This window comes from Engraulis encrasicolus, chromosome 3 (assembly GCF_034702125.1).
Source record: "Engraulis encrasicolus isolate BLACKSEA-1 chromosome 3, IST_EnEncr_1.0, whole genome shotgun sequence".
NCBI classification, from domain to species: Eukaryota; Metazoa; Chordata; class Actinopteri; order Clupeiformes; family Engraulidae; genus Engraulis; species Engraulis encrasicolus.
Genome location: NC_085859.1, coordinates 11,058,979 through 11,077,149, shown reverse-complemented (window position 1 = coordinate 11,077,149; position 18,171 = coordinate 11,058,979). Strand labels below are relative to the sequence as shown.

Sequence of the window (18,171 nt, the reverse complement as noted above, 5' to 3'; positions counted from 1 at the left end):
GTCTTGTGTTAGACCCACAGATATATTATAGGGCTTGTTTAAAAGCTGTGATTCGTCAAAACTGTGTTTGTAGATACCTATGTTCCTTTCCCATGTTAGCCCATGCTAAGCAAGGGTTAGTTTAGCTAAAAATAGCCATTTCTTTTCTTGAAGCATTTTTGTTACATTCGCACTAATTGACTCTCTGGGTTGAAATTAAGGAGTAGTGTCAAGATTTGACTCTCTGGGTTGAAATTAAGGAGTAGTGTCAAGATTCAAAACTCAGGGGGAAAAAAACAAAAAAATCCCAAAATATAACACATTTGGAAGTCAACGCATGGGGAGTGAATATGTACTTCAAGTATTGCCTAACATGGGAGTCAATGTGTTAATTTTTAGAACACCGTAAGTGCAATGACCAAAGCAATTCCTAGGATACGTGTATGTGGTTAAATGATTGCATGTGACTTTACTGTTGTTTTTACTTTTGATGCGACTTATACAAAGTACAATTGGCTTGGTCAGCTTGGCTGGTCTCTTGTGTCCGCCAGCATATTAATGTTGTCAGTGCTCTAAATATACAGAAGGAAATTGCACAACAAAGAAAGAACAGTATTGGACTAATGAAGTAGACTAATTAGCAACTGCTGGTTCAGTGATTTGTTTTGAAAATTATTCAGGCCTAACATCTTTTCCCTCTGAGCTTGCAAGAATTTTGAGAGAAAGTAATAATTCAGAGTAGTCTATATAAATCTCTCTGTTCTGTGGAATAGAAAAGGCACACTTAAAGCAATTGGTTTCCTGTTCAACTATCTTGCTACAGAGAGACTACAGAGAGAGTACAGATGAGTTAGACATGTTTGAGAAGGGTTTGAACTTCCCAATACCCATACTGCCCCACAAAGGCAAAGTGGACTAACTATGCCGAAAATGAGAAAAAGGACCTCAAAGTGTTGGTATTAGGTTGGATATTGTAGTTACTGCAAATTTGACATAGCTATGCTGTATTTCTAAAACGGGCGTTATACTGCGTTCTTGGCTAGTAAGACGTAACCTCCTAAAACCAAAAAGCTCAGTATAATCGGTTTTTAACGTCTTTTTCTGAAACGGGACCAAGTTGGACCAAAAAAATGTAACACCATTTTCAAGATACTGCGTTCTGATATTGTAGGGCAGTATACTGAATTTCTAAAACGGGACACATTTGGACCGTCAGCCTTTGCCATTATAAGATAAATGAGGTGTTATTTGGACAAGTTTCAGTCTAAACTCAGTTTTGACAGAACATAGTTGCTGCACTTTGCCTTTGTAGGGCAGCATCTATGACTATCGGATAAAAGGGCCCTGTAATGCTACCTACACACACATTACTAGCTTCTCGCTTGCTCGCCTACTCGCCACTCTCTCATGGAACGTTCGCTGAAAGTTCCCTCGGCTTTAACTGCCAATGTACAGGCGAGAAGTACCGAACTCCACTTTCCAATTGGTGATTCGCCTTGCTCGAAGTTCAAATATTTTCAAAAATAGTTGAAATATTTTTTATTCCCCCACGTCGCATCGCTTGTACAGTACTCGCCTACTCACCTGCTCGTCTCGCTGGAACACATTGACATTCTATTGACTTCATTCGCTGAGCGAGTAACTAGTAGCGACGTGTCGTGTGTGTACGGCTCTGTTAGAAGTGGTGGGACCGGCCTTGGCCATGGTTCAAGCATTTGGTGCGACCATGGCATCCAATTTCGGTTTCGGCTGGGGGCAGTGGTGTAGTCCGGTGTTTCTCAAGCTTTTTTTAGCCGAGGCACCCTTTCAATTCATAAAAAATTTCAAGGCACCCCAAACCAGCAAGCCGTAACATGGCCTACCACACAAGCTTAGAAAAGTAACACATTTGGAGACATCACACGACCTACGTTCGAAGTTACAGCTGACTGGGGCGATGTTTACTTTATTGTGCGTAAATGGCAGATGAAAGATTCCACTGACTAACATTAACTTGATAAAGACAAATATGTATTATACATTATTTTATTTACCAGTCACATTTCCGCGGCACCCCTGAGGGTAGCCTGTGGCACACCAGGGTGCCCCTTCACCCCTGTTGAGAAACACTGGTGTAGTCTACGTAGAACACTGGTATACGGAGTATACCCACTTCTAAATTTCAGGGATTTCAGTATACCCACTTAAAATTGATTGATCCATTGTTTTGAATATCACAAATATATACAGTATACCCACTTCAAAAAATGCTCAAATATACAGTATACCCAACATAAAAAAGTAGACTACACCACTGGCTTGGAGGAAATTTCTTGATCATTCCGCATCAATCTCTCCCACTCACTTCCTGTCACTGTCTCACACTGTCCTGTTGGGTGGAGACATGGAAGCCTTCATTTCAATTGACATAGAATTAAATTGAATTATGAATTAATCATGTGGGTACATCAACTATTGTTATGTCTGTCAGAAACAAAAGATCATATTTCAAACATATTTAAAATCAAGACAGGATGTCTTTTTCACTAGCCTAAAGCTTTAGATTTCTTTAGGGCACCTAATTTCCCTCTGGATTATTGAATGATACTCTACTCTACCTTCTTTTTTATGTAGTATAATCGCAACATTGTGATTATACTACATGAAAAAAGAAAGAAAAGAAATTGTGAGACCACTGCTAGGAAATTGTGTTGGGCCCCATCACAGCGCAATCATATCAGAATATCAGCATCCTCTGCAGGCCACTGAGATGTGCTGTGTCTCATGAATTATCCTTATCTACTTTCCCTAAGCGACAACCCTGATTAGAGATAGCCTGCCTCCTCCTGACTCCTCCTAAAATGTGTGAGATGTGTTATCGATGCAAAATCCATGACTCAAACAGCCCTACCACCCACACAAGCATCAATAAAAGGAAGACTACCTGTAGGATTGTTCTCAGTGCCGTCTGTCCCACAGGCAGGACATTCAGTTGAAAATGAAGGTAGAGTATTAGAGTATCATTTAATAATCCAGAGGGAAATTAGGTGCCCTAAAGAAATCTAAAGCTTTAGGCTAGTGAAAAAGACATCCTGTCTTGATTTTAAATATGTTTGAAATATGATCTTTTGTTTCTGACAGACATAAAAAATAACAATAGTTGATGTACCCACATGATTAATTCACAATTCAATTTAATTCTATGTCAATTGAAATGAATCAGTCCATTACAATAAAGACAATGGTGGTGATCAACCAATCTAACTGTCCATATCCACCTTATCCATGATTGCGAGGGGGGCACCACTGCTCCCACTCCATTTCCGGTTGTACCACCGGGTAATTTTACTGGGTCTCCAGCAAAACAGCTATTGATATTCAGCGGAAGCAAGCATCAGATCTTTGGTCTGAGTCAGCCTAGTGGCCCCTTAGAGTATGTGCTAAAGCTCCAGCAGCTAGCATACAGTGGCCTTGCTCATCAGTCATTCAAAATATCAAACTGTAGTGCAGTGGTCTCCAACTATTTTTCTCCGAGGACCAAATTATTTAGAGCCAGTGAGGCTGCGGGCCAAACAAACGCCCCAACCCAATGAGAAACAAGATCTGGACAGAGAACCGTTTTTCGCTTTTCCATTTTCCCTTCTTGTCAAGGACTGTTATGAGACTGTTAGCATAAGATCTAATCCTCTCTGAATGCTTTGGGGAGATACACTATGACCCACAGAAGTTTTAGTGATCGAAGATAACACACAATTATGTTTTAATTGGTTCTGACCTCATTGCAGGCCAAATGTTTGCCATGCCCGGGCCAGATCTGTACTGCGGGCCTTTGTTTGGAGACCAGGGGCTGTATGGTCTGCATAGGTTGACTACTGTTTTGTTCCCAGATAACATTTCAATGCAGTAAAATTGATACGAGAAGTGATATAAAATACACTTTTCTCTGTCTGTGTTCCCTAATGTTAGCTTATGCGGCTATATTTGTACAGTCACCCGTGATGGTCTCAATATTTAGGCTATAGACCTCTAGGGTCTTTCAATTAAGTAAAACGTTCATGTTAGAAGCCCCGTAATCTGCAGCCATTTTTTGTTTTGGTTTCCTTGAAATTGCCTGAATTAGCAGACCAGACATCCATATGCTTTGAAGGTGTGGTAATAAGATGGGCAGTGCACAATGTAGTGAGCAAGTGAATGTTTCTGACATAGCCTCACAGCCGGAATGAAACATGTCAGGGATTGATGGCCCAATGCTGTCTTTGAGTGCGTTTTAATATGCAACCTTGCCCCTCCACTTCCTAGCCTAGCCACAACAACTTTTGAGGGACTGTTTTTCATTCACCATCAAAATTGCAAATGAGAAAAAGACTTTACAATTGAGTTTTTGCAAGATATTGAAATATAATGCTGTTGTCAGTGATGTCATCATGACGAGAAGCAAGTGGAGGAGGCAAGGTCGCATATTGCAACACACTCTGTCACTACAAAATGTCTCTTCCTGTTAAGATAAATTGCCAAAGAACAAGTTGTGTCGTTTTTGTAAGTGCCTTCATCTCCCTCCTCTTCTCTTGCTGTAGTGATCCTGTGATTATAGTCACATAAAGGTTTCACGGTTTCATCTCCATTCTTCATTTATGATTCAAAGATGCTCCCATAAATCACATTGCCTCATTGAAACAGAATAATAACAGTGCATCATTTGAACATTTTCTAAACATGCTCTGTTCTTCCTTACTGCTGATAACCCTTACTCCATCCAGAATCTTTGGGCCTGTTAGAGTCTGCAAGTTTCTCTGTGTTATGTCCTGTATGCATGTTTTTGTTCTGGTTTTCTCATTGTGTGTGTATATACTCAGTGTTGACAAAAAAATCAGCCAAAGTCGCTATTGGCTCGCTGAAAAGTCGCTAGATGTCACTAGATGATGTCATGACGTTACGTATGACGCCACAACATCACGATACCCTGATCCCTAGCAAAACGAGCCCACATGCTTTCGTTCACAGTACAAATGGGCAGTGTTAGCTACTGTTTGGAGATCAGAGCTTATCTGCAGATCTGCTTAACCGTGGGAAACGCTTCTGACGGCAGCGCAGAGTTACAATTTTGTTGAAAAACAATGATTGTGCATTCGAAAATGTGCGTTTTATAAAGTCGCCAGATACACCATAAAGTCGCTAGATGAGATTTTTAGTCGCCAGGGACGTCAACAAGTTGCTAAATCTAGCGACAAAGACAAAGTCGCTAAATTGGCAACACTGCGTGTACTGTACTCTTTGTCTGACTATTGAGTTCTCTGGTTAGCTCGTCTGCCTCTCATGCCCAGAATTTACTGTGAGGTTGCGAGTTCGAGCCCCAAGTGGCGGCTTGCACGGGAAGACTCTTACGTGTGTGTGAGTGCGTCTGTGCGTGCGTGCGTCCACTAGGTTAGTTCTATCAGTCATATGTAAGCGTGCTCTCTTAATTCCCTCTTCCACCACACTGAGTGCCTCATCCTCTCAGCCAGACAGTGCCCACTGCTGGGACACACCATGTTCCTGAAACCACTGCATTAGCTTGTGTAACCATCAAATGAGCTCTATTAGCCATATAAACATGTCCTCCTCTTCTCTCACTCTCCCACCTACAGAGAGTTCCTCGCCCACCCAGCATGCCAGTGCCCAATACCTGATACCTGATAAGGAAGCGTGTGTTTGTCAGAGGGTCTCTGTTATGGCGTGCGTGCGTGTGTCTCAGTGTCTCCATTAGATGAGTCCTATCAGCCACGTACATGCCCTCTTCTGTCCCTCTCCATCTACAGCGTGTCCCTCCCCACCAGTGTTGCCAGATGTGTCTGACCAAATCCCGCCCAAAAGGTCCTCAAAAACCGCCAAAATGCGCTAAATTCCGCCCAAATTCAACAAATTACATTGACTTCTATGGGCCCAAAACGACCGAAAAAAAAAAAAACCGCCAAATGGCCAATTTTTCAGATTTTTACCCGCAGACGCTCATCCGGCGGGCACCCGCCCAATCTGGCAACACCGCTCCCCTCCCAGCATGGCAGTGTCCACCCTCTGGACCCGTCGAGCATCTACCACGACCACCAGAGCGTCTACATTACAGTGTGTTACCATCACATTAGTGCAATCAGCCATGTGTAAATATGTCCTCCTCTCCTCTCCTCTCCTTTCCCCCTCTTACAGTGAGCCCCTCCTCCACCCAGCGAGGAAGTGCCCATTGCCTGGACACGGGGAGCACCTGCAACCCCTGCCTAGATGCCACCAAGAACTGCAACCTGAACGACACCTGCAAGCGCCAGCGCTCCACCTATATCGCCACCTGCAACAAGGGCCAGGGGCAGGGCCAGGGGCCGCCACAGCCACAGGACACCTGCAACCGCAAACGCTGCCACAAGGTGACATGTTGTTGCATTGCATTTCTGGTACCCTCGCTGACAGTAGACTCCATGCCAGGGTTCCCACGGGTCATGGAATTTCTGGAATATTATGGAATTTCATAAAAGTTTTCCAATCATGGAAAGTCATGGAATTTTACCATTTTGCATGCACAGTCATGGAATATCATGGAATTTTCTTAACAGTTGTGTAAAAGCAGAAACTTTTTTGTTTGGTGTATAACATTGTTTCTTACTGGTTACCCTAAAATGCTTCGCCAGAGACTGTTATGTGCAACACTCTAGAATGCAATGAGCCCACTGAAGTCTGGCGGTGGCTCGGCGTCGGCTCTAGGGATGAAGATAATCTTCAGTTTTCACACTTTTTTTAAAAAAAAAAACAAATGTACGTCATTTTTTTTACGGAAGTGATCATGGAAATTCTGCTTTTTGGGTCTGGAAATGCATGGAAAATTATGGAATTTTATATCTGAATTAGAGTGGGAACCCTGCCATGCTGTCTTTCATATCGGAACGATTTTGAATAACAGCATGGGATGTCCCAGGATATTGCACATGTCCAGGAGAAATTAACAATAAAGCTAACATTGACATTGACTTTGCCTTTGATCTTGAAGGCGCTGCGGCAGTTCTTCGACCGTGTGCAGACGGAACACAGCTACGGGCTGCTGTTCTGTTCATGCCGCGACCAGGCCTGTGCCGAGCGGCGCCGCCAGACCATTGTGCCGGCGTGCTCCTTCGAGGAGAAGAACAAACCCAACTGCCTGGAGCTCCGCAAGACCTGCCGCACAGACCCACTCTGCAGGTTAGTTGGTCTGCGGTGGTGGTTGTGGTGGTGCGCGTGTGAACGTGTGTGTGTGCGTGTGTGTATGTGTCTGTCCATAATACCTGACGCCACGACTCACTCTGCAGGTCAGTTGGCGTGTGTGTGTGTGTGTGTGTGGACCGGACACTTGAACTGGTTCTGGACGTCGGCAGTGTTGCCAGATGTGTCTGACCAAATCGCGCCCAAAAGGTTCTCAAAAACCGCCAAAATGCGCTAAAATCCACCCAAATTCAACAAATTACATTGACTTCTATGGGCCCAAAACGGCTTAAAAACCCGCCAAATGGCCAATTTTTCCCGTTTTTGCCCGCCAACACTCATCCCAAGTAGCCCAATTGGGTGGGCACCCGCCCAATCTGGCAACATTGGACGTCGGTCTGCTGTGTGTGTGTGTGTGTGTGTGTGTGTGTGTGTGTGTGTGTGTGTGTGTGTGTGTGTGTGTGTGTGTGTGTGTATTTGTGGACCGGACGCCTGGACTGGTTCTGGACGTCGGTCTGCTGTGTGTGTGTGTTTGTGTGTGCGCGCACATCTGCACACTGGTCTTCATGGTTGTGTATGCTCCTATCTGCTTGATTATTTGTGTGTGCGTGTGTGTGTTTACCTGAGACCAAAGGTATTTGAGTGTTCTGCGCTGCACACTGTGCTGAACGGCACCGTGTCCCAGAAGGAGAAGCCTGTCTGGGAGCCGTTCCAAGCCATTTCCCTCTCAAATTGTTGCACACAGAAACCCTGTATGGTTTCAGCACTGGAAGTAAAGTATACGATGCCCCAGGCCCTAAGTTCAAATGCCCTCTTCCTGAACGTGAACTCTCTTATTTTGGTGCTCACTGAAGTGTCTCTGGACTCTTGGTGTATGTGGACTTCTTTAAGATATACAGTATAGTACATATATATACTGTTTTTTTTCCACAGCATAGAGAACCTTTAAGAAAAAGAGCAGCTGCCATTTCAAAAGAAAACTTTTTTTTTCATGGAGGTGAACAAGTTTATCGAGAAAAATAAAGGCAAGAGGCAGTCAGACTGAGAGAACATGGAGGCTGATATAGGCTGATGGTGTTCTGTTCAGATGAAGAAGGAGTGGGTGGCTGCATCAGTTGTTTGTGGGCTTATCTGTTCGTTCAGCGTGTAGTTAATGTGTGGTGTGCTTAAGTGTACCACAGACATTGTTCTAAAGCTGTTCTTTGCAGAGACCATGCGTACACATTAAATACACATGGACATAGGGCTATTCCAATTGTACTCATACTGTGTATATGGTTCCACTAAATCCTCACGTTGTTAACATGGAATTGTTCATATTCTTTAAAAAAGAGAAAAATCATCCTTTTCAAAAGAGCTATTTTTATACTTCTTCTTCTTCATCTTCTTCTGCATCTTCTTCTTCTTCTCCTTCTTCTTCTTCTTCTTCTTCTTCTTCTTCTTCTTCTTCTTCTTCTTCTTCTTCTTCTTCCATTAGGCCTACATTACATTACATTGCATTTGGCAGACGCTTTATATCCAAAGGGACTAACAAACGAGGACATAATCATAGCCAGCATCACTAGCAGATACAAGTGCACAGGAAATATACAACAACAAGTGCAGATTCAAAGAAGGGTTAGTTTATTTATTTATTTATTTTCTTCTTCTTCTTCTTCTTCTTCTTGTATTTGGCTTTTAATTGCAAGACATCCTCCCATCGGATGAGAATCGAAAATCTGAGTATTGGAGACACAAGCCTGCTGCTGGCTTAGACCTGTCGGTCTGAATGTTGGCCTCCCGAGTATTTGCTTTGTTTTTAAGTCCGGAAAGAAAGTATCTACCTACAGAAATGGGGGTTGGAGCGCTAATAGGGATAGTGTTTGGGGGTGGGGGTGGTAAGCAATTAAAAAAGAAAAAGGGAATGGGCCAGAATAAGAAGACGGAGAGTAGGAACCAGCTGCTTAATTGCGGGAGCCGTGTTTAATTATCCTGAACGGGAACATTAGTAGATCACTTTTACCGTGTTTTTAGACCTACTTTAACAAGCCACCGTTTCATTAACATGGCGAGATTCTTGACACAAGAAACCCACCAACCCGTGCAAAGCGTTCGTTGGCTGGTATTCATGTCTAGTTCACATGAAGACAGGACAGGTAAAACAAGGGGGCTGTAATTATGGGATGCCTTAAAGTAGAACATGCGCTGTACCTGCACACCTGTCAGCTCATAATAGCAGAGGAACTGGCATTGCCATCGGGGGTGGTGTGTGACTGGCAAACCAGTAGCCTACACAGTAAATTCTGCAGTGTACATTTAACTCATTGTTGATTTGACATCATTTGGACATAAATTAACTCTTTAAGTGTTGAATTAACACCACATACAGTAGGCCAAGTTTAACCTTCTTGTTTTTTAACACAAAGTATTTTTATGCTCAGTGTATATTGTAAATTAATAGTGCACCTTTGTCAACTGTAATGCGAAATACGTACAGTTAGTACACTCTTGTAACACAGAACATTGTGTTCAATTCAAGACGAGCTGTAACCCATAGGCACCTCATGCTCTTAATATATATTTTTTATGCTGCGCATACTGCATAGGTTATAATGGATGCATCTTTGTTAAATGTGTTGAGATACAGTCTATCTACACAGTCCATGCATTGTTGTCACACACTCCAGTGTTTCCTGCAGAACATTTGTTAGTCAAGGTGGTGGTGGGTAAACCAGTGTCACCGACTATCATCAAGGGAAAGGCAATATTGTGCAGTTTCATGTGAATTATGAAACTTCCAAAAATATATACAGTATAGCTTGTGGCGGTGATGATTTGGTAAGGCAAAATCTTCGTCTTTCCTGGAAATCTGGACAAGGTGGGAGGTGTGTTTTACCTTAACTGTTAAGTGCTGGGGGAAACCCTGCAGTTATTTCACTCAGTTCAAGACAAACCCTGGGATTAGGCCCCCATGTGTCACTGTCTCTGGCATCTGACAAGTTAATGCATGAAGAATGTTGCACACGTTAGTTTACATTCATCTCTCAGAGATTGGAAAGGTAAAATAAGGTAAAAAATTATGGAACCTATGTAAAGAAAAGTAACCTTAACCTAAACCTTAAAGTAACACCCACTGCACACGCGTGTGTACAGTGACTCTAGTATGCCGCTATACCAGTTGTTAAGTGTGTCATCCAGTTCTTTAGCAATTTGAAGGGTTTGCATGTGGTCTGAACCTCATGGTTTTCAAATTGCGTCATCTACATATATTCTGCACACAAATAATACATCATTTTCAAATGTGTCGAGATCCTCCTGTAACACAAAACATTGTCCTTAGTTAAACCCGTTAAGACACAGCGCTATAAATTGTCTGTTACCAGAATGCCGATGAGTAAGTAGTGGTTCACTAAAGGCCCTGTGCACTGTCATAGTGGTGTATTACAATGGTAGTTAACTTAGCAATGGTTATAACGGCCATGCCACTGGTGGTACGGCATGCATTAGCTGTAAAGGAATTGTCCTCAGTTCAAGACTAGCTGTGTTAGAGTTGTGCAACTTAGTGGGGATTATTCCCCCATGCTTCACTGTCTCTGGCCCCTGACAAGTTAATGCATAAAGAATGTCCGCCGGAGGGTGCCCAATTAGGTCTTTAGCCCGAGTGTACTCTGCCTGTGGAGCACACGTCTTAGACTAATTGCAGGCCCTGTGTGGAATTCACATTATATGCAAATGCATGCGGTATATACGCACGTGTTGTTGGAAAAAAAAACGTTAATGCTTTTACCACAATGATTTTGGTCTAATTTCTCATTTGCGTGTGAACTCTGTAAATAGTGTGAAGTCAGTTTAAGTACATGTTATTAAGTAAATGCAAGCAAAATAACTGTCTTAGAATAGGTTTAACAGCCCACTCAGTGTAAAATAAATAAATAAATACATGAGTAAGCTAACACAGCTTTGTTTACCAATTAGTAAATCAAGGAGGTCGATATCACTGGGACGTTATGAGAGAGAGAGAGGGCGAGGGAGAGAGAGAGAGAGATAGAGAGAGAGAGAGAAAGAGAGCGAGAGAGAAAGAGAGAGCGAGAGAGAATGAGCGAGAGCAAGAGAGAGAGAGAAATGTTGGCAGATGTTGTGTGGGAGTCACACAATCAAAAGTAAAACAGCCTTCATCAGCAGCTCACATAAACTGACATATGGCAGATCTACAGTACAGGGGTGAGTTTCTCAAAAGAGAAGTTGCTAGCCTGTTAGCAACTTCGGTAGTTGCCAATGGGAAAATGCATTGAAAACAACAAAGTAGCTGATGTAGTAAGCAACTTTGATTTTGAGAAATTCACCCCAGTATGGTATGTTGCGTAGAAGTTGTGCCGCTCAGAAGTAAATCACAGCGGCCATAATTATACTTCATTTGATTGCCTTACTGGCCTGTGCATGACAGAAGTGTATATGGAAGTTCTCTTTGTCTTATGAATGGGCAGGTGACTCTGGGTTTTTTTCTACACATGGAAAGTATAGTAGTTGCAAACTTCCCAATGCCTAGAGTAGTGTTTCTCACTTTGCTCATACTAGCAAATATTAGTTCTAGGGCTGGGACATTGATGCATTCATTTCGATTAATTAATCACACAAAAATTAACGCGATTAAAAAAAAAAAACTCATTTTAGTCGCACCATAATAAAGCTATGCTAGTTCTGGATTAGACCAGTGGATGGGAATATTATGCCTGATGGTAAACAGCCTGCTGAAATTGAGAAGAGTTCTCTCTTCTTTTAAACATAAAAAAACATTTTTAGATTAAGCTTATTTATTGTCATTATTCAAAATCCATGAGAAAAAAATACTTGTTACTGTTCTCAAGTCAGATATTTTAAAATGCGACTAATTCGATTAATTAATTTCAAAGCCTATAGACTAATTCGATTAAAAATTGTAATCGAGTCCCAGCCCTAATGGTGCATTCCAGTCCCAAATCCTCCTAGTAGGAGATCGCACTTATCCAACCTCCTACTACGAAAAACGCTCTGGAACGCCAGTCGAAGTGGGAGCTCCAACTAGCGAGGTCGGGGTGACTCGCACAAATCGAAGTCGGATAATAATGGCGGCGCCCATGGAGCCGTTATTTAAAATGTCAATAAATAGTGAAACTCCATTTTTCTTTTGTGCAGCTGTTCCAAACACAGCAATTTTTACTCAGCATAAACTTTGTGTTCTTACATGATATTGTGTCAACATAAATGTAACATATGACAGAGTAATAACTTACAGAGTAATAACACATTTTTTGGCTCGTATCAAAACACCTCGCTAAAGTCAGCTGAACTGCGGCGGTTGCCATGGATGTAGAACTTCCACTTCAACTGTCAGGAACGGCAGCTGAAATATCCAGGTAGGATAAGTGCGATCTCCTACTAGGATGACTTGGGACTGGAATGCACCATACGTTCATTATTTAGTAAATATTCATGACAGATCAAATCGGGCAGTAGACAGCACAGTTTCAATGAGCAGAAGAGTTGCAATACCAACTTAACTCTGGCCACCATTGTCACACTGTGCACCGTTTCTAAGATCTATGAAAAAATGAGGGCAGTAACACTACCACTCTTGCACTTTGGGGCAGTCACACCTCCATAAAAAATTAAGATGTAGAGCAGCCTGAGACACAAAATAATTAAAAGCCCACTCCTAACCGTTCAAATGCAAACTCCACTACCATAATGCATACTGAGATGAGTTAATAAAAGAAGATGGTGCTCCATTGGGACTTGCTCAGAGCAGTCATCTGTGGTGCAGAGTTCTCTGACTAAAAAGAAACATTTTCGTGCGTGTGCGTGCGCGTGCGCGTGCGCGTGTGCACTCTTGCATGTGCAGGGCTTAGTTGTCCCAAGCACAGGAAGAGAGGTGGCCCAGAATGAGGTTCTCATTATACTGTTTGTATTATGGGGGGGGGGCCTTCCAGATGATTTTGTGCTGGGCCAGGGCAAAGCTCACTGCGGCCCTGTGTGTTTGTGTGTGTCTGTGTGTGTGTGTATTGGAGAGAGAGAGAGAGAGAGAGAGAGAGAGAGAGAGAGAGAGAGAGAGAGAGAGAGAGAGCAGTCCTTTTATGTTAGTTTGCAGGGCTTCAGAGATGAGGCAGGCAAAGGCAGCCACCTGTAGACCTGTGGAGAGCTGCGCTGTGCTGTGCTGCGCTGTGGAGAGAGGATGCCACCATTTTGTGCATTGTTTGACACCGGGGGGCTTAGCGCATTATGGGGTGGATTTACATTATCAAACAGCTCTGTACTTTGCGACTGGATCCCCACGCATTTGGAGGGGGAAAAAATACAGTTAATTTATTAAACATTAGAGAATACATATATATTATGACCAGGGCCAGGGTTGCCAGATGAGGCTGATGATTTCCAGCCCAAAAAATGCTGAAAACCCGCCTAGAAGCACAAAATCTCGCCCAATTCTATTAATTTCTATGGCAAAAATTGGGTGGGATTTTCTGTGAAATGCCGTTTTTACCCGCAGACGGCCATCCTAAGCAGCCCAATTGGGCGGGAAACAGCCCAATCTGGCAACACTGACTGTTTAGGCTGTTTTCCATATACAACCTGGCTGTGCAGTGTTGAGCTAAGTGGTGCTGTTAAACCAACATGTTTTTTTTCATGTCTGTCTCTGTCTATTTGTTTAAATAGACAGTCTATTGTCTGTAACCGCTTCAATTGACGTGTTATTTTACTTGATTTGTTATTTTAATGCAACTGTGTAATTTTAATTTTGTAACTTGAGCCGCCACTTGGCCAGGACACCCTTGTAAAAGAGGTTCTTAATCTCAACGGGTTTATTTTTCCTGGTTAAATAAAGGTTAAATAAAAAATAATAAAAAAATTACAAACCGTGTTACCTGGAGTATGGTTGGCACGTTATGGGAGGTACGTTTTGGCATTGTCAAGTAGCATCACTTTAAGTAGGTTAGCTGACTAAAGTAAGGCCGACATCTGATACACTGAATCTATAAATATTTTCAGCGGCATCATATTTGGATACTACAATGTTGATTTCTGCCTTCAATTTTAATATGCAAGTAATACAGTGTCAAAGTAAAGAGCATTCCAAGGGAGTTGATCTGGTGGCTGCCATGATTGATTTTTGATTCACATGATTCGTGAAGGCGAACTAACGCACAGTATTCTGGAGGGTAGGCAGCGGCATATCCGCTCTGCTAGGTTCAGCCGGACGAAAAAAAAGATGGCTGGTTTTCGAGCTGTGCCGTGCTGTGTTGTGCCATACCTGCTTCATCGAAAAACAACAAATAGCAGCTGAGTCGTGCCATGTCGATCTGCGCCGTAGAAAAGAGAACGGTAGAAAACGGGCAGTGGAAAAGGGCCCTGATTGATGTGTGGGTGGATGGATGTAGTTAGGTGAATGGGTGGGTGCTCATTGGTTGGTTGGATGGTTGGATGGTGTGTGGGTGTGTCAGTGGTGGTGCATCCATCATCGTGTCTCCCTGCATCATTACCATGAACTATCAGAGTCTTGCACCACCTCACATGCCTCAGCACCCACCCCACAACCCAACCCCAACCCCACCATGCGCTACCCTGCTACCTCCCCATAACTACAGCCCATCCTCTCACACCCCATTTCATCCCAAGTACCCCACCCTGTCACCACTACCACCCCACAACCCAACCCCACCCCGTGCTACCCTGCTACCTCTCCATAACTACAACGCACCCTGCTGCAACGCAACACATCCCAACCCCACCTCATTACCACTGCCACCCATCACATTGCCACCCCAAAGTCACCACCCAACCCACAACCCGAGCCCACCCCATCCACCCACTAACCCTGCTACCAGTGCTTAATTTGTCAAGCGGGAGGTCCCGGAGCACAGAGGATGGGTGGCTCCCCCAGGAGGAGGGGTCTGTGATGTCTTTCCCTGAGGTTCCATCCAAGGTTCCAGAGCTCTCTTCTGAGGTTCTGGAGCTAGCTCCCCCTTGCTCCCCCTCAAATTAAGCACTGCCTGCTACCTACCCACAATCACCAACCCTAAACCCATCCCCCGCAACCAAACCAATCACCAACCCTACGACCACCCCTCACTCAACCCTCACGCCGCTTCCAACCCGCCCCAGGGATGACTCCCAGCCAAGACCCCCGCCCTGAAAGACGGATGGCCGTTTGAATGGCACTTATTTACAGGAATGTTTCTCGGTGCGACTTCATGGCTCCGCCCCTCAGCGCTTCAAAACTGACTGACTGCCTGTGTGTGTGTGTGTGTGTGTGTGTGTGTGTGTGTGTGTGTGTGTGTGTGTGTGTGTGTGTGTGTGTGTGTGTGTGTGTGCGTGTGTGCGTGCGTGTGTGTCTGTGTGTACGTGCCTCAGCGCTTCAGAATTGACTGACTGCCTGTGTGTGTGTGTGTGTGTGTGTGTGTGTGTGTGTGTGTGTGTGTGTGTGTGTGTGTGTGTGTGTGTGTGTGTGTGTGTGTGTGTGTGTGTGTGTGTGTGTGTGTGCCTCAGCACTTCAGAGCTGACTGCCTGGCCTGGCGAGCAATGAGTCAATTCCAAACCGCCATCCATTGTGGGAAATGGCCCCCACGTGCTGGCCTGCCTGCCTGCCTGCCTGTGTGTGTGTGAGTGCATGTGTGTGTGAGGGAGAGAGAGTGTGTGTGTGTGTGGTTGTGTGTGCTCCTCAGCCCTCCTCTCCTCTCCTCTCCTCTCCTCTCCTCTCCTCTCCTCTCCGGCTGGTCCTACTCGGAAATGGAAATACCCTTTATTTCGATAGGATCTCCGCCATCCAGCGGAACGCATTGCAGCCATAAAATATCACATTGTCTCTGCTCGGTGATTCATTCATGATTGACCTGATAATGAGCTTGGAGCCTGTTGGACTGTGTGTGTGTGTGTGTGTGTGTGTGTGTGTGTGTGTGTGTGTGTGTGTGTGTGTGTGTGTGTGTGTGTGTGTGTGTGTGTGTGTGTGTGTGTGTGTGTGTGTGTGTTTGTGTGTGTGTGTTTTTGTGTGTGTGAGTGTGTGTGTGTGTGTGTGTGTATGTGGATGTGTGGGATGTGGGTGGGTGAGTTTGTGTGTGTGCAAGTGTGTGCGTGTCCATCTGTGTGTGTGTGTGTGTGCGTGCGTGCGTGTGTGTGCGCGTGCAAGTGCGTGTGTGTCTGTGTGTGTGTGTCTGTGTGTGTGTGTGTGTGTGTGTCCGTCCATGCGTGCGTATGGGGTTCATTCTGAGCCACAGTGAAGAAAACGATAAAAAGATTACAGACTGTTGCTGACCTATTCTGGGGACCTTCCTCTGGCTGAATGCAGCCGCACATCTTCTTTACATCTTCACTTCCTTGTTTGGGACATTTTATTTACTTCCTCTTCACCTTGGGGCTTAGTGGTTCCCAAACTTTTTCCCCTGTGCACCCCCTTTTACATTTCAATGTGGTTTGCGCACTCCCCCAAGCAAATTTATGGTGTGCTGATGGCCATGCAAGTATGGATTTACTGCGCATTCACTGCACATTATGCACAGTCGTCTTGGGGTATCCTCTTTTCCAATAGTCAAGGAGTTAAACTGCAATTCAGATGGACCCTTCCAGCATACAATTTCACCATAAAATTAAAAACATTAATTATTAAAAATAAATTAAATATATATATATAAAACACACTTATCCACCATTGCTCTATTCAGCTCGCGCACCCCGTAATGGCAGGCCGCGCACCCCAGGGGTGCACGCACCCCACTTTGGGAAACCCTGGCTTAGAGAATCTCATTATCCTCCCGGGTTACTAACTTCCTCCACCCTGCTCGATCTTTTTGGAGGAGGTCAAAAACCCCCAACATCTTTTTAAATAGCCACAAAGGTACCCAGTGCCAAAACAGGGAAAGAAAGAGAAAGAGAAAGAGAAAGAAAAAGAAAGAGTGCGGCGAATGTGACCTCCACTGTAACAAGAGGCTGGCAGAGAATCAGCTTCATTTCCCTTGGAGCGGAATCCTTTGAAGAAGAAAAGTTTAAAGCAAATAAACAGCAAAGAGTTTCTTTAAAAAAAAAAAAAACTTGCACACACACATACCATACAGTACACACATTGCTATACACAGACCCACATTGTTTCAAACTTTCTCCCACTCCCTCTTTCAATAAACTACACAGAGTACAACAGAGTATAGAAACTACTACACTCCCCCCCCCCCAAACATGCACACATACCGTACACACAAACACACACACACACATGCACGCACACACACACACGCACGCACACACACGCACGCACGCACGCACGCACACACACACACACACACACACACACACACACGCACACGCACACACACACACAGCCATGGTTAAACAAGGCAATTGTGTGCTTGCGAGGGCTATCTGCCTGGAAACAATGCGTCGAGGATTTAGCACGCTCTGCGCTTGGTGGTCCGCTGGATTTAGATAATGCCCTGGTAATTACACCATGTGAATCTTAGCAGATATCAAAGCAGACACGCTCATAAGGGGAGGATGGCAGGATGGGGGGGTGGGGTGCTTGGGCTTGATATCCGGCTGCATTTGTTGACTTGTCTTAGTCCACTGCATGCGTTTGCTTCTACTATAGCAGTGTGGTCCGCGACAGAGCTTAGGTGGCCCGCGAAGGGATTTCCACTTTTCAAAGAGAAGCTAGCAGTAGGCTACATTTGTAACATTATTACAAAGCAAAACATAGCTGAAATCTCATTTCCACCACAATAAGACAGGCTTGTAAATATGAATAAAAAGTATGGGTAACACTTTATTTTAGGGACACATCTATTAGCACTAATACATACAATATTAATGCATGTGTAAGTAACTTGTAAGGCATGTACTAAGCAAAATAAGACAGTTGTTAAGCATGTATTCACAAATGTCTTGTTCATGCACAATAAGGGATTTATTACCAATATAACCTTAGTAAGGACCTAGTAGACCTAGATTTCTATTTATGTGTAAGCAGTAAGGGCCAGAATACAATGTGTATAAGCTCCTGGTACATTGTGTGAACAAACC

At 44.0% G+C, this 18,171-nt stretch overlaps 1 protein-coding gene across 3 annotated transcripts in view; it reads left to right on the top strand.

Moving 5' to 3' along the window:
* The window catches only part of gfra2a (GDNF family receptor alpha 2a), a 205,125-nt gene that overhangs the window by 129,822 nt on the left and 57,132 nt on the right, over positions 1 to 18,171 (top strand). For all 3 annotated transcript variants that reach the window (XM_063194734.1, XM_063194733.1, XM_063194735.1), the window contains exons 4-5: positions 6,139 to 6,350; positions 6,968 to 7,155. In XM_063194734.1, the coding sequence (XP_063050804.1) occupies positions 6,139 to 6,350; positions 6,968 to 7,155 (400 nt within the window). The remainder of the gene's footprint in view (positions 1 to 6,138; positions 6,351 to 6,967; positions 7,156 to 18,171) is intronic.